This window comes from Tachyglossus aculeatus, chromosome X1, assembly GCF_015852505.1.
Source record: "Tachyglossus aculeatus isolate mTacAcu1 chromosome X1, mTacAcu1.pri, whole genome shotgun sequence".
Classification (NCBI taxonomy): domain Eukaryota; kingdom Metazoa; phylum Chordata; class Mammalia; order Monotremata; family Tachyglossidae; genus Tachyglossus; species Tachyglossus aculeatus.
This window is the reverse complement of record NC_052101.1, coordinates 73783585-73797722: the sequence shown is the minus strand read 5'-3', so window position 1 is coordinate 73797722 and position 14138 is coordinate 73783585. Positions and strand designations below refer to the sequence as shown.

General features: G+C 43.7%; 1 protein-coding gene across 6 annotated transcripts in view; it reads right to left on the bottom strand.

Annotated features, from left to right (window-relative positions):
* FAM107A (family with sequence similarity 107 member A) overlaps window positions 1-14138 on the bottom strand; it is a 92641-nt gene that overhangs the window by 18064 nt on the left and 60439 nt on the right. Inside the window, exons 1-3 of one of the 6 annotated variants that reach the window (XM_038740642.1) lie at window positions 13696-13720; window positions 12724-12783; window positions 4197-4289 (exon numbers count right to left, since the gene is read on the bottom strand). In XM_038740642.1, coding sequence (XP_038596570.1) covers window positions 4197-4263 — 67 coding nt within the window. In that variant the 5' untranslated portion in view covers window positions 4264-4289; window positions 12724-12783; window positions 13696-13720. Of the gene's footprint in view, window positions 1-4196; window positions 4290-12700; window positions 12784-13695; window positions 13863-14138 lie in introns of those variants that run through there. The other 5 variants (XM_038740639.1, XM_038740643.1, XM_038740644.1 and 2 more) reach the window with 5 other exon arrangements.

Here is a 14138-nt window from a genome sequence, read left to right as displayed (position 1 = left end):
TCTTTCTGGGGCCAGGGTTGGTGGAACCGAAAACTCTGCAGCTTACACCTAAGACCTCCAGCCTGCTCAGGTGATGGAGGACTGAGTATGGCTGTGTGGGCTGGGGACAGGGAAGCTGGGTGGGAGATGCTGTTGCTTCTGTTGCCCTTATCCTCAGAAACCATGATCCTGACAGCAGCAGCAGTATTCTATGCTGCTGCTAAATATTCTTAAGAGTTTCCTGGTCCCTCTTTCCTATTCTCTAAACAACCGGCTCCTGGCCATCTCTGTCTGCCCCTGAAAAAGCAGGCCAGTATAATGCTCATTCTCAGCAGCACTGTCCCCACTGACACCCCCAACTCCCTATGCCACCCCCCGGCCACACATACACACTCCTCATACACTTTGAAATATTGGAGACCAGTAAGTACAGAATGTAAGAAAATGATCTTTATATTTACGGACATGGTAAAACAAATCCTCAGACACTCAGACAAAGCTACATCCCAGCTGAAAACTGGGAATCAGTTGCTGAGGACAGACAGGCTTGGCACACTGCCATCAAGAAGGGAGTCGCTCTCTTCAAGCAAAAGCCTCATGTGGAAGGGAGACAAGGAGGCAAAAGAGAAACAGTGCCAGGCACCACAGACATCAAACCTGACAACACAACAAGGGAAAGTCTTTTAGTGGGCACAGTGTGGCTAGGACTATGGATCCAATATGGATCCAACCACACATACACTCATAGGTGAACTCCATCAGTGATGTCTTGTTCAAATATGAAGTACAACTGTATATACACACACACACTTTTTGAAGGCAGTGCAGAGACTGGGTTCTACTACCTGCTCTGAGATCTCAGAAAAGTCACCATCTCTCGGTGACTCAATATCTTCTTCTGTAAAATGCAGATACTACTTGCTTCTCCCTTACTCATGAGATATTGGGAGGATAAAATGAAATCACTAATAAAAAAATTTTAGGAACCTTTAAAAGTTCAAAACATTATTAGTATGACCATAGTCCCTCTCCTCCTTTCCCATACCCACATGTATGCTGTATACTTGCACATTTATCTAAACATACATAAACACTAACACTCATAGACACAGTCCACATAATTACATATGCAAGAAAGGATAAAGAGTATGTAAAATAACAGGACAAGAAGAAGGATACTGTGAATGCACATTTTGGTGAGTGAGACACTAAGATAGTGAAAGAAGTTGGGAAAATATCAAAAAGCCTAAGGAATATTTCTGGCTCTCCCCACATGGTGTAGGATTTGATGTTCTTGAAGGATTTTCGAATGTCTTCAGATGATTTTACCTTACCCTTAGCACTTGTGCAGTTTAATCCTATCCTCAACATTCTTGAATATGTGTATATTTTTGATTTTTTTTTATATGTGCTATTTGTATATTCAGCCATACTTTCAATTTATTTGGTTAGCTGTTTTGTCCTGATGTGTTTTGTGCTGCTTTCTGCATTATATGTGTTCTTCCATCAAACTTTCATTACCTGTAAATCATTTTTGTCTGACTCCCTTATTTTTCAAGGTCAGAATAGGGGAGGGGTCACCACCCTCCCTGTCCAGGAAGGGCAGCTAGGCATTTTCTTTCTTTTTTTTTCTTTAATAGTATTAGTTAAGCCCTTACTATGTGTCAAACACTGTTCTAAGTTCTGGGATAGATACAAGTGAATTAGGTTGGACACAGTCCCTGTCCTGCATTGGGCTCACAGTCTGAGTAGGAGAGAGAACAGGTGAACTGAGGCAGGGAGAAGTTAAGTGACTTGCCTAAGGTCACACAGCAAGCAATTGGCAGAGCTGGCATTAGAACCCAAGTCCTCTGACTCCCAAGCTCGTGCTCTTTCCACTTTGCCATGCTGATTCAGGCATTCCCTGAAATTGTGGAGAGAACAAGTTTAACATAAAATACAGCCATTATAGAAGAGGAAGTTTTTATGGTATTTGTTAAGTGCTTACTATGTGTCAGGCACTGTATTAAGGGCTGGGGTAGATATAAGCTAATCACGTTGGACACAATTCGTGTCTTGGACACACAGTCCATGTCCCACATGGGGCTCACATTCTTAAATGAGAGAAGCATGGCTCAGTGGAAAGAGCACGGGCTTTGGAGTCAGAGGTCATGGGTTCAAACCCTGGCTCCGCCAATTTTCAGCTGTGTGACTTTGGGCAAGTCACTTAACTTCTCTGGGCCTCAGTTCCCTCATCTGTAAAATGAGAATTAAGTTGGTGAGCCCCCCGTGAGACACCCTGCTCACCTTGTAACCTCCCCAGTGCTTAGAACAGTGCTTTGCACATAGTACATGCTTAATAAATGCCATTATTATTATTATTATTAAATCCCCATGTTATAGATGAGGTAACAGGCACAGAGAAGTTGTGACCTCTGTCAAGTCACTTAACCTCTCTGTGTCATTACCCTCATTTGTAAAATGTGGATATTAATCCCTGCCTTTTCCTGCCCTCATAGGATATTTTGAGGATAAAATGAGATAATTGATGTGAAAGTGTCTTGGGAAGATAAAAGTGCTATACAAATTCAAGGTACTGTTATTATTATTATGTTAACTGCTTACGTGTGTAGTGTATGGGTCCTTTGACTAGAATTTCAATGATTCACAATTATGAGAATTTTCTTTTGTTCAGTCGTGCCCATTTACAAGAAACTAACATAGAGTGAATAAGCATCTTTTGTCTTTAGAGCACAGAAATTAGACAACAAATCTCCATGACAACTCAAACCTTTTCCTGGGTTCTCGTTCTTAGCTCCAAATTTCAAACCCACTTAATGATTTCCAAACAGCACTACCAACAATGACTAGTATTCTTTCTATCCTCTACAGACTGCACCCTGCTGAAATGATGTGAAAAATCATATTGGTATATGTTTGTTGTGTGATATGGAGGAAATTAAAAAAAATAAAACCCCACCAAGCTTGAAGACTTTTTCTTCACAACAGGCTTGTGCTGAAAGTAATTTACACATTGGAGAGGTTTCAAAGGCTACTGGTGTTCAAGTGAGAAAACAGGAGAGGAAAAGAGAGAGAATGGGAATTAAGATTCCTGCTTCAGAGAGTGGATTTTAAACACAGTTGCATTTAGGAACAGCCAATCTGGCCTTTTCTCCCAAGGAAGGTTCTGTTTGGAAATGCTTTGGCATTTGCTAATTTGTTAAGCGGCTAAGTCTTGCTGGTGTTTAACTCCAAAGATTGAAAAATGGATCTGGATTTGAGCAGGTAAGGGAGGAGGTAGTATGTATGTGGAAAATACTCTCAGGCTTTGAAAGACTACTGACCACACCACACTGCCTGGGTTGAGGCAGGTTTGCAGAGGGCTGGGAGCAGTGGAAACCTAGATCTTCTCTGACCATGACCCCTGTGGAACCTTGGTTCCGTTAAATAAGCAACAACGACATTGGAACTAGGATAGGAGTTCAAAGGCCTAGCAACATGATCATCACTATGCAAATCAAAGTCTGCACCAATGTTTGGCAAACTCCCCCCTCCTTTCTGCCTTCACACAACCCTTGTACAGTAATAATAATAATAATGGTACTTTTTAAGTATTTACTATGTGCCAAGCACTGTTCTAAGCACTGGGGTTGATACAAGTTAATCAAGTTGGATACAGTCCCTATACCACATGGGACACACACTCTTAATCCCCATTTTATAGATGAGGTAACTGAGGACCAGAGAAGTTAAGTGACTTGCCCAAGGTCACACAGCAGACATGTGGCAAACCTGGCATTAAAACCCAGGTCCTTCTGACTCCCAGGCCCATGCTCTATCATTAAGCAATGCTTTAAAGCCAAATAAAATGATTACAGCAGAACAAGTGATGGTTGCATTTATTTGTTTCTTTGCTCATAATGCATATGTTTGCTTTTCTGGCCTCTCTTTTTTACATGGAAAGCTAGGTCAGAGACTGTATCTTCTCTCTCTTTTTTTAACGATATTTGCTGAGGGCTTACTATGTGTCAAACACTGTTCTAAGCACTGGGGTAGACACAAGTGAATTACACAGGACACAGTCCCTATCCAGCATAGGGCTCACAGTCTAAGCAGTCAGAGTCTACGTTCTGAAAACCTCTATAGAGCTTAGTCCAGCTTGAGACTCACTGTGCTATAACCATGGTTCTTAGACACACTGCTTTAATGCCCCACTGGTATAATACCTCCACACACACCTTGACCAAAGGAATTCCCATGGTGGGTTGACTGCTGTAACAGGGAGGAGAAATCCCACCGTGACATTGTGACTTTGCTTCAGTACACAGGGGCTGAAAGAAAAGGGAAAGGAAAAATTTGGATTCAGATTGGCCACCTTTGCCAGTCTAATTTTTGACATGTGAGCTCAAAATTCAATCAAAAACCTTTTCTTTTTGGGCTTACTGCAGCCATCCTGGGCTGGCTTTCAGTGAATCCACAAAGTAAAATATTATGCGTTTTTTTAATGGTATTTGTTAAGAAATTACTATGTGTCAGGCACTCTACTAAGCACTGGGGCAGATACAAACTGATCAGGTTGGACACAGTTCATGCCCCACGGGGGCTCACAGTCTTAACCCCTATATTACAGATGAGGGAACTGAGGCACAGAGAAGTAAGTGACTTGCCCTAGTTCACACAGCAGACATGTGGTGGAGCACGATTAGAACTCAGGTCCTCTGACTCCCAGGTTCTCTCTACTATTAGTCAGCTCTTGGCTTCCATTTGCTTTTCACCAGAAGTTAAGGGGAGATATAGGATCTGGCAACAATTCCTCTTTAAAATGCAACACAAAAAACTTTTACAGCTCCCTCTGTTCTCCAAGAAGTTGGAAGAAACAGTTGCTTCTACCTTTCCAAGATAACTTGCATCCGTATATGTACAAAAATGCAAGCACATTTGTCCTGTTCTGAGCACAGGTAGGTAACTCATCAGCGGGTCTGTAGTTCTGGATTTAATAGACATACAAGTTTGGTGTTGACTGGAATGGGAAAGATATAAGAGTGAAAGAGATCTTCATCTGAAGGTTGCCTATTCAAACTGTAGAGTGGCTTTCTCCCTTATGATTCATTATCTCTGGCTGGTAGGGATGACTAGATTATTATCACCGCTATTTTACAGACAGAAAAAACTAAAGCCCAGGGAAGGTAAATGGCTTGCTCAAAGTCACATAGCTAATCAGTAGTTGAGTCAGAATTTGGGCCAATAGAAACACAAGAAATACCATTACTAGAGAGGACCAAAAGTCCATCCAGCTCAGGATTCTCTCTCCAGCAATGACAACAGGATGCTTGGAGGTTCTGGATGATGGTTGCTCTCTGACATCTATCCCACTGGTTATGGATGTACCATCTAATAACTGTGACTTTCCTTTCTCTATCCCCCTAACTTTCCCTCTAGTAACCAATTATGGTCCTTTGCGTGGTCTAGTGGAATGAGCATGGGCCTGGGAGTCAGGAGACCTGGGTTCTAATCCCAGTTCTGCCACTTACCTGTTATGTGATCTTGGGCAAGTCACTTAACTTCTCTGTGCCTCAGTTGCCTCATCTGTAAAATGGGGAATAAGCACCTGTTCTCCCTTTCCTTTTGAGTGTGAGTTCCATTTGGGACAGGAATGGTGCCCAACCTGATTATTCTGTATCCACTCCAGCACTTAATACAGGGCTTGGCACACAGTAAATGCTTAACTGACACCAAAATTATTGTCCTCCCTGCCTGATCATTTCATAATTTTATAGACTTCAAACGTGGCTCCCCACAATTTTCATCTTCCCAGACAGAAGACTGCGCAGTCTATCATTACACCCAACTCCTTGATCCCCATGATTGTCCTGGTTGCTTTTCTATGTACCGTCTCCAGCAGTCTATGACCTAAGATATGGTGAACAGAAAGGCATACACAGTAGGCCAGGTTTAGGTGTACCATAATTTTATATTTTATTTTTTTATATGGAATTTGTTCATCACTTACCATGTGTCAACCACTGTTCTAAGTACTCAGGTAGATGATAATAATAATAATTATGGTATTTGTTAAGCACTTACTATGTACCAAGCACTGTACTAGGTGCTCGGATGGACCCAAGCAAATCGTGCTGGACACAGTCCCTTTCCCATGTGGGGATCACAATCTTAATCCCCATTTTACAGATGAGGTAACTGAGGCCCAGAGAAGTGAATGATTTACCCAAGGTCACACAGCAGAGAAGTGGTGGAACCGGGATTAGAATCCATGACCTTCTGACTCCCAGGCTCGTGCTCTATCCACTATGCCACGCTGCTTCTCTATACAAGTTTATCAGGTTGGACACAGTCCCTGTCCCACATGGGGCTCACAGTCTAAATTGGAGGGAGGAGGATTTAATCCCCATTTTACAAATGAGGTAAGTGAGGCACATAGATGTTAAGTAACTTGCCCAAGGTCATATAGCAAGCAATTGGCAGAGCTGGGATTAGAACCCAGGTCCTCTGGCTCCCAGGCCTGTGCCCTCTCCATTAGGCCACAATGCTTCTGTTGTACAGGGGCAAAACTAGGCTTTTTGTTTTATTTTTTTTTTACCTCTTCCTTATCTGTTTTCATACCAAGCAATGCCAAAGCAACTGTTTAGTTTAAAATATCAGACTCTGGTGTTGACCTGAAACTTAATAATAAGGGACACAGCATGGCCTAGAGGGAAGAGCATGGGCATATAAGTCAGATGACCCAGGTTCTAGTCCAGCTCTGCCACTAGTCTGTTATGTGACCTTGGGTGAGTCACTTCACCTCTCTGGGCCTTAGTTTCTCTTTTGTAAAATGGGGATAAGGTACTTGGTCTCTGTCTCTCTTAGTCTGTATGTCCTGTTTAGGACAGAGACAATATCTGATCTGATTATCACTAGGAAGAGTTGAATAAGTACCATAACTAATATCCAAATCTTGGAATCAAGTCAATGGGGACAGAATTGTAAGCTCCTTGAGTGCAGGAACTATGTATATCCATTCTATTGTATTGTACTCTTCCAAATGTTGAGTTCAGCGTTCTGCACACAGTAAGGACTCAGTAAATACCGTTGACTAATCATTGATTGGTGGACACATAAGTTCCTTTTGACTATGAAAATATTCAGAAAAATCTCAACCTTTGGGAAGATTTGGGGGTTTAACCCCAATTTTCTTTTAAACAATGATTATGAGATTAGGGGGTAAAAAAAATCAGGTTAAATAAGGTAATATTGTAAAAGTCCATCTGCCACAGATGAACAATTTATTTTTTATGCCCTGGAGTAGCAAGATCAAGTAACAGCCTTCCTCTCTGGAGAAGAATGGAGTGGTTATATACCGAGCTCTCTAAAGGGATCAGCATTTTTGAGTCCGAACCTTAAATAACTTTTCCATTCAGTTACTTGTCAGAGGTTTGACTTTTGCTTTCCTAGGAGCCTCCAAAGTTATGTATTCACTGTCCTTTCCCATTAAATATGTAAAGCTATCCCTTAAGTGCCCATATGTGCCCCCTCCTGCAAGTTGTCTGCCACCTGAACTTCAATTACTTCTAGAAACGGTGTCTACTCAACTACTGTGGAAACTGTTAAATCATTTTACTTCTTTGAGAGCAGTACTCTATGGTGAGGAGTGGTCTCTGTTGCACTGGGAGGGAGAAAACCTTTGATTTGCAATCTTGGGAAACAAGTGTTAGGTTCTTTTGGGGAATAGGGCTCACCATGGGCTGGTGCCAGGGAAAAGCAATTTGGGGGTGGGGTGCAAATGCCCTGGCAATATGGACCTATCCCTAGCCCTAAGCCAGAACAGATTTCTGGCAGTAACTACACTTCAGGCTTAAGCAGTCATTGGATTCAGTGAAGGCCCTGCCTTACAGTAGGAGGATGCCACAAAGGCTGTGCTAGCTTGGGTCAAAATTTTTACCTCAACTGCTTGGCTCCCTGGCCCCAGGGCAGGGTGCTGCCCAGTCTGAACCCTGGACTCAGCAGGTTAGAGGGGTCTGTGACATGGACCTGGGGGCTGAGCTCTCCTTGTTCTGAAGCACATACCGACCCAATATCCCTGCATGACCATTTAGTGGCATCACTGCCCCAGCTCCTGAACAGAGCCTCAGTTGATCTTGGTTGGAGCCTTAATCAGTACAGTAGGTGGAATAAGCCATGTTCATTCTGAAAACCAGTTAGAGTGCAGGTGAGTGTGCCACCTGGAATGTTATTAAGAGAAAATGGATTGATTCTGAGTCAGGCAGTTAAACTGCAGAGCTTAAAATGAATCCCTCCTTTTCCTTCCTGCTCTTTCTCTCCCTTTCTCCCTCCCCCCTTCCTCTCTCCCTCCCTCCCTCCATTTTTCTTTCTCTCTTCTCTAAAGTTTTATTCTTCCTATTCTTATTTAAAGAAAATACTAACAATCAAGAGGAAAATCAACACACCAGGTGAGAATCCCCACAGCTTCCTGAAGCTGAATTGATTTTTAGCAGTTTGTTGGGCTGGCCATTTTTCTAGGTGGGAATTTTGGGCTTTGCATAGAGGCAGCTCCCAGAATCTACTGCACTTGGAATTGATTGCTGCTTGGTCTCTAAAAGATCGATAACAGGAAAATGAGGAAACCCAACCAGAAGTGCTGTCCTACAGTAAGCAATTATTTCAGTAAGGCATGGCCCACCTCCATTAACCTCAACCTCCAAATCCTTGGTCAGTCTAGTTCTAGCACCACCTGAATGTTTTCTGTTTTGCAGTCACTTGGCCACACGTGGTTCTTTGGGGAATGGATTTCCAAACTGAAAAGGAGTCAACCTACTTGGTGCTTCATGCTCCATGACATTTCCTGGCTCTGCCCCTCCCTCTCCATCCAAACAGCTATTACCACCCTGCTGTGAGTTCTTGCCAAAACACTACTGGACTATTTTATCAGCCTTCTAACTAGTCTCCCCATCTCAGAGTCTCTCCCTTCCTTCAAATTATACTCCAAGCTGTTGGCCAAATCATTGTCTTAAAATGTAGTGCAACACATGTCTCCTCATCCCTCAGAAGCCTCTACTGGCAATCGATCTCCTTCTGCATCCAGCAGAAACCCTTACCATTGGCTTCAAGGCTCTCTCTGCCAACTCAGACATTAATACAAATAAGTTACTGATATGTACATAAGTTATGTGGGGCAAATATCAAGTGCTTAAAAAGGGTACAAATCCAAGAGCATAGGCAACACAGAAGGGAGAAGGAATAGGAGAAATGAGGGCTTGGTTGGAGAAGGCCTCTTGGAGAAGATATGATTTTAATAAGGCTTTGAAGGTGGGGGAGAGATGGTCTGCCATGTATGGAGGGGGACGTAGTCCCAGGCCAGAGGATGGACGTGAGCAAGGAGCCAGCGGTGAGAAAGACAAAATAGAAGTAGAGAGAGTAGGTTGCTGTTAGAGGAGTAAAGTGAGTGAGCTGGATTGTTAGTAGGAAATCAGCAAAGCAAGTTAAGGAGGGGAATGCTGATTGAGTGCTTTAAAGCCAATGATAAGGAGTTTTGTTTTGATGCAGAGATAGATGCACAACCACTGGAGGTTCTTGAAGAGTGGGGAGAAATGGGCTGAGGTTTTTTTTGTTTTCTTTTTTTTTTTAGAAAAATGATCTGGGAAGCAGAGTGAAGTGAGAACTGGAGTGGGAAGAGACAAAAGACAGGGAGGTGTGCAATGATGTTTATGCAGTAGTCAAGGTGGTATATAAGTTAGAGAAGCAGCGTGGCTCAGTGGAAAGATTCCGGGCTTTGGAGTCAGAGGTCACGGATTCAAATCCCGGCTCTGCCAATTATCAGCTGTGTGACTTTGGGCAAGTCACTTAAATTCTCTGTGCCTCAGTTACCTCATCTGTAAAATGGGGATTAAGACCGTGATCCCCACGTGGGACAACCTGGTCACCTTGTATCCCCCCAGTGCTTAGAACAGTGCTTTGCACATAGTAAGCACTTAACAAATACCATTATTATTATTACAAGTTCTTGGATCTGTGTAGTAGCAATTTGGATGGAGATGAAAGGGCAGATTTTAGTGATTCTGTGAAGGTAGAACCAACAGGATTTGGTGACATTGAATTTCTGGGTTGAATGAGAGAGATGAATCAAAGATAATGCCAAGTTCTCAAGATTATGAGACAGAGAGGATAGTGATATTGTCTATGGTGATAGGAAAGACAGGAAGGAGACATCGGTAGGGTGGGAAGATGAGGGATTCCATTTTGGACATGTTAAGCTTGCGGTTTCAGTGGAACAGCCAAGTAGAGAGGTGCTGAAGGCAAGTCCATCAGTCAGTCTCCAAACATTTACTGAGGCCCTTGAAGAGTACATAGCATGGCATGAGGTGGGTGAGAAAAGTTTAAAAACTGAAATGGATACTCAGGATCTGTTTCTATTTGGTGTCATGAATTGCAGTCAGTGAAACTGCCTCAGCCGTATGGAAATCTCACACTTTCCAAAAAACCTCTGGCTCTAATTTTTATCAGAAACCAAAAACCTCACCTAAGAGACCCATCTCAGTGCAGGGATGGATTGTGCTGACTTTCTTTGCAGTAGGAGAAAAAGCCCAGACCCTTGCCCCTAAAACACTGTTGGCCAGGGTTCACTTTTAGAGCAACTAAATGACCAACTCCATAGAGCAAGGGTAAAAAGGGAAGTTGGTTTTTTTTCCCCTATCTTGCTCCATCCCCTACCCATCCAATGAACAGAACTGCCTCAGTGACAAGAAAGAGGGCAGTAAGAAGAATTAATTACCTCAAAAGAATGAGGCATGGAGGAAGAAGAAAGTAGTAGATGCCCCTGCCCCATATACCAGTTCCTGCTCCCCATGTTCAGCCAGAAAAAAGTAGCAAATCAAAGCCCTCGTTTGACTTCAGATTAGGTTTACCTCTAGGGTCATGAGTTTGGCATCCCTATATATTTTTAATAGTATTTGTTTAGCGCTGACTAGGTGCTATGCACTGTACTAAGCACTAGGGTAGATACAAGCTATGTTGGACACAGTTCATGTCCCTCATGGGGCTCACAGTCTCAATCCCCATTTTGCAGATGAGGTAACTAAGGGACAGATAAAATAAGTGATTTGCCCAAGGTCACACAGCTGACAAGTGGTGGAGTTGTGATTAGACCCCAGGTCCTCTGACTCCCAGGCCCATGCATGCTCTTTCTACTTAGCCATGCTGCTTTTAATAATAATAATAATGATGGCATTTATTAAGCACTTACTATGTGCAAAGCACTGTTCTAAGCGCTGGGGAAGTTACAAGGTGATCAGGTTGTCCCACGGGGGGCTCACAGTCTTAATCCCCATTTTCCAGATGAGGTCACCGAGGCCCAGAGAAGTGAAGTGACTTGCCCGAAGTCACACAGCCGACAAGTGGCAGAGCCGGAATTTGAACCCATGACCTGTGACTCCAAAGCCCGGGTTCTTTCCACTGAGCCACGCTGCTTCAAGGCAACACACAAACTTCTGTATTTAGGAACCAATTATCTCATCTGTGGCCTTTCCAGGTTCTTTGTTCCTCTTCCTCCTCCTCTATTCTGCTGCCTGTGTTTTGTCCATTTCACTGCTCATAAGCACCTCTAGATGGGGGGCAAGGACAGGAAGAAGCAGCCAATGTCAAAGATATTAGCTAGCAGATATATTTAATGGTTCTTCTCCTTTAACGCTAACCTACTCTCTGTACTTTGATCTTGTCTATCTCACTGCTGACCCCTTGCCCGCATCCTTCCTGGGGCCGGGAACTCTCCCCACCTTCAAAGCCTTGGTAAAATCACATCTCCTCCAAGAGACCTTCCCTGACTAAGCCGTCATTTCCCCTGTCCGCCCTCCCCTCTCCATGGAGAACGCACTTGGCTGTGTACCCCTTAAGCACTTCGATACCCACCCCAGCCCCACAGCACTATGTACCAGTCCTCATACTCTACTATCTCTCCTATCTGTAATTCATTTTAATGTCTGTCTCCCCCTGTAGAACATAAGCTTCTTGTGGGCAGGGATCACATCTACTGACTCCATTGTATTTTCTGGAGTGCTTAGTACAGTGCTCTGCACGCACAATAAGTGCTCAATAAATACTGTTGATTGTCTGATTATGTGGGGAGTTTGAAGCTATTGGTTCAAAGGAGTTTTCTGGATTATCAATAGATTTTTCACTTTCCATGCTCTTTTCTCATGAGCAGGGGTTTTGTCATAGTGAGTTTGAGTGGGTTACTCTCTGCTACACTGGGGCATGTTATCAAAGACTACTGTATTTGTCACAGTCAAAGTTTAAGCAAAATCACTCCTAATAATAAGAAGAATTATGGTATTTGTTAAGCGCTTACTATGTCCCAAGCACTGTTCTAAATGCTGGGGTAGATACAAGGCCATCAGGTTGTCCCACTTGGGGCTCACAGTCTTAATCTCCATTTTACAGATGAGGTAACTGAGGCCCAGAGAAGTTAAGTGCCTTACTCAAGGTCACACAGCAGAAAAGTAGTGGAGCCGGGATTGGAACCCACGTCCTCTGACTCCCAAGCCTGGGCTCTTGCCACTAAGTCAAGCAGCTTTTCTTCCATGTTACTCAGACTCACCTATCCCCACCACATCCATGGTCCCTGGCTGAGCTGCCATTTGTGGCAAAAATGCCAGGGACAAAGGGAGAGTTTATTCACCCACTGATTGCAATAAATCAGTTCTGCTCCTGTGCAATGTCCCCCCACCCCAACTCCCCCCACCACAGCTCTTACCTGCCATTTCTGCAAATACTTACTTTCTGCTGGAAGACTCTTTCCTCCCAGCCTGTGGGGATGGAAGTAATGGACCAATTTTCCTAGGGGAGGGGATATGGGCAGGGGGGAGAGATGGGAGTGAGGATGCCCGGAAGAGATTCAGGGAAACCTTAATCCTACTCAGTTATTTTTCAAGAGAACAACTACCCAGAGCCAATATTCAATTTAGTCAGCTAAAATGTCCCCTACTTGGGAAGGCTACCTCAAGAGCCTGCACTTGTGTGTTTTTACGTGTTTCTTTAAGAATTAGGCAATCATTACCTTTAAACTTCTCAAAAATGTTCTAGCTAGGTACAGTGACTCATATGCTCGTTTTTATACTGCTCTGACAGCTTTGCAGACATTTCAAGCACTCTTTAGCTGTAGTCCACATGGATAGCAATTTCCCATACCACAGTTTACTTCTTTTTGTTTCAAAGCGAAGGTCACCTTGAAATCCTCTATCCTTCAGCCAATTCACATTAACTTCAGGGCCCAAAATTAGTGCTTATTAGCCATAACTAGTTTGTAAAGATATCAGAATGCACCACAGAGCAGTGTAAATCGCATTCAAGCCATACCCTTCAGAAGATCAAAAGGTAAGAATACTACAGCAGAGGCAGGCACTTCACTTCTTTCCAGACACAACAAGATGTTTATCTAAAACATAAGATGTACCGGGACATTACCCCTCAACAGACAGTTGTCTTGGGAAAGGAGGAAAAGGAACCAAAGAGAAACAAATCTATAGTGAATAGCGAAGGAGCTAGCTAGAAAAGCAGAATCTGCAATCCCTTTATAATAAATCCTATGAGAAAACACAGTTTACCCAGACTTTCATCTGGTGCAGATGGTAAATAAATGCAAAGAAAGCATCGGTCAGACTCCCAGTTGGAAGGTTTGATACTGGTCAGATCTCCTGTCCTGCACGAGAGTTTGGGGAAGAAGCCACTGACACAGACATCTGCGCTTACCTGATTTGATCAGCATGGCTTGGTACAGTCCCGAGGCCTTAGGCGGTAGCCTGACCCTATCCTCTAGGCTCTGAGCCATGAGCTCCAGTTGCCAGGATCTGCCAGGCACTTCCTAGATCTGGACTGGGGTGAGCTGCATGTCGGCGACTGTGCAGTTCTGGGAGTGGGTATGACTTTTTGGCAGAGTACTACTGAGCTCCCTCACTTCTGCAAGATCTTTTCAAAAGGACTGAGAACAAACAGTCACGTGGCTCAGAGGCTCTGCACAGTCCTTGCCCTCCCCCGCTGAGCTGCACATTCTGCTCTCACAAAAACCATTCCTCAGAGATTCGCGGGGATTACAATACCATAACATGGGACAGCTCACTCACCCTTCAGGCTGGCCGGGAGATGAAGTGAGGAGAGGGAGGGGAGGTGATTGGCCCACGGCTCCTGCACCCCAC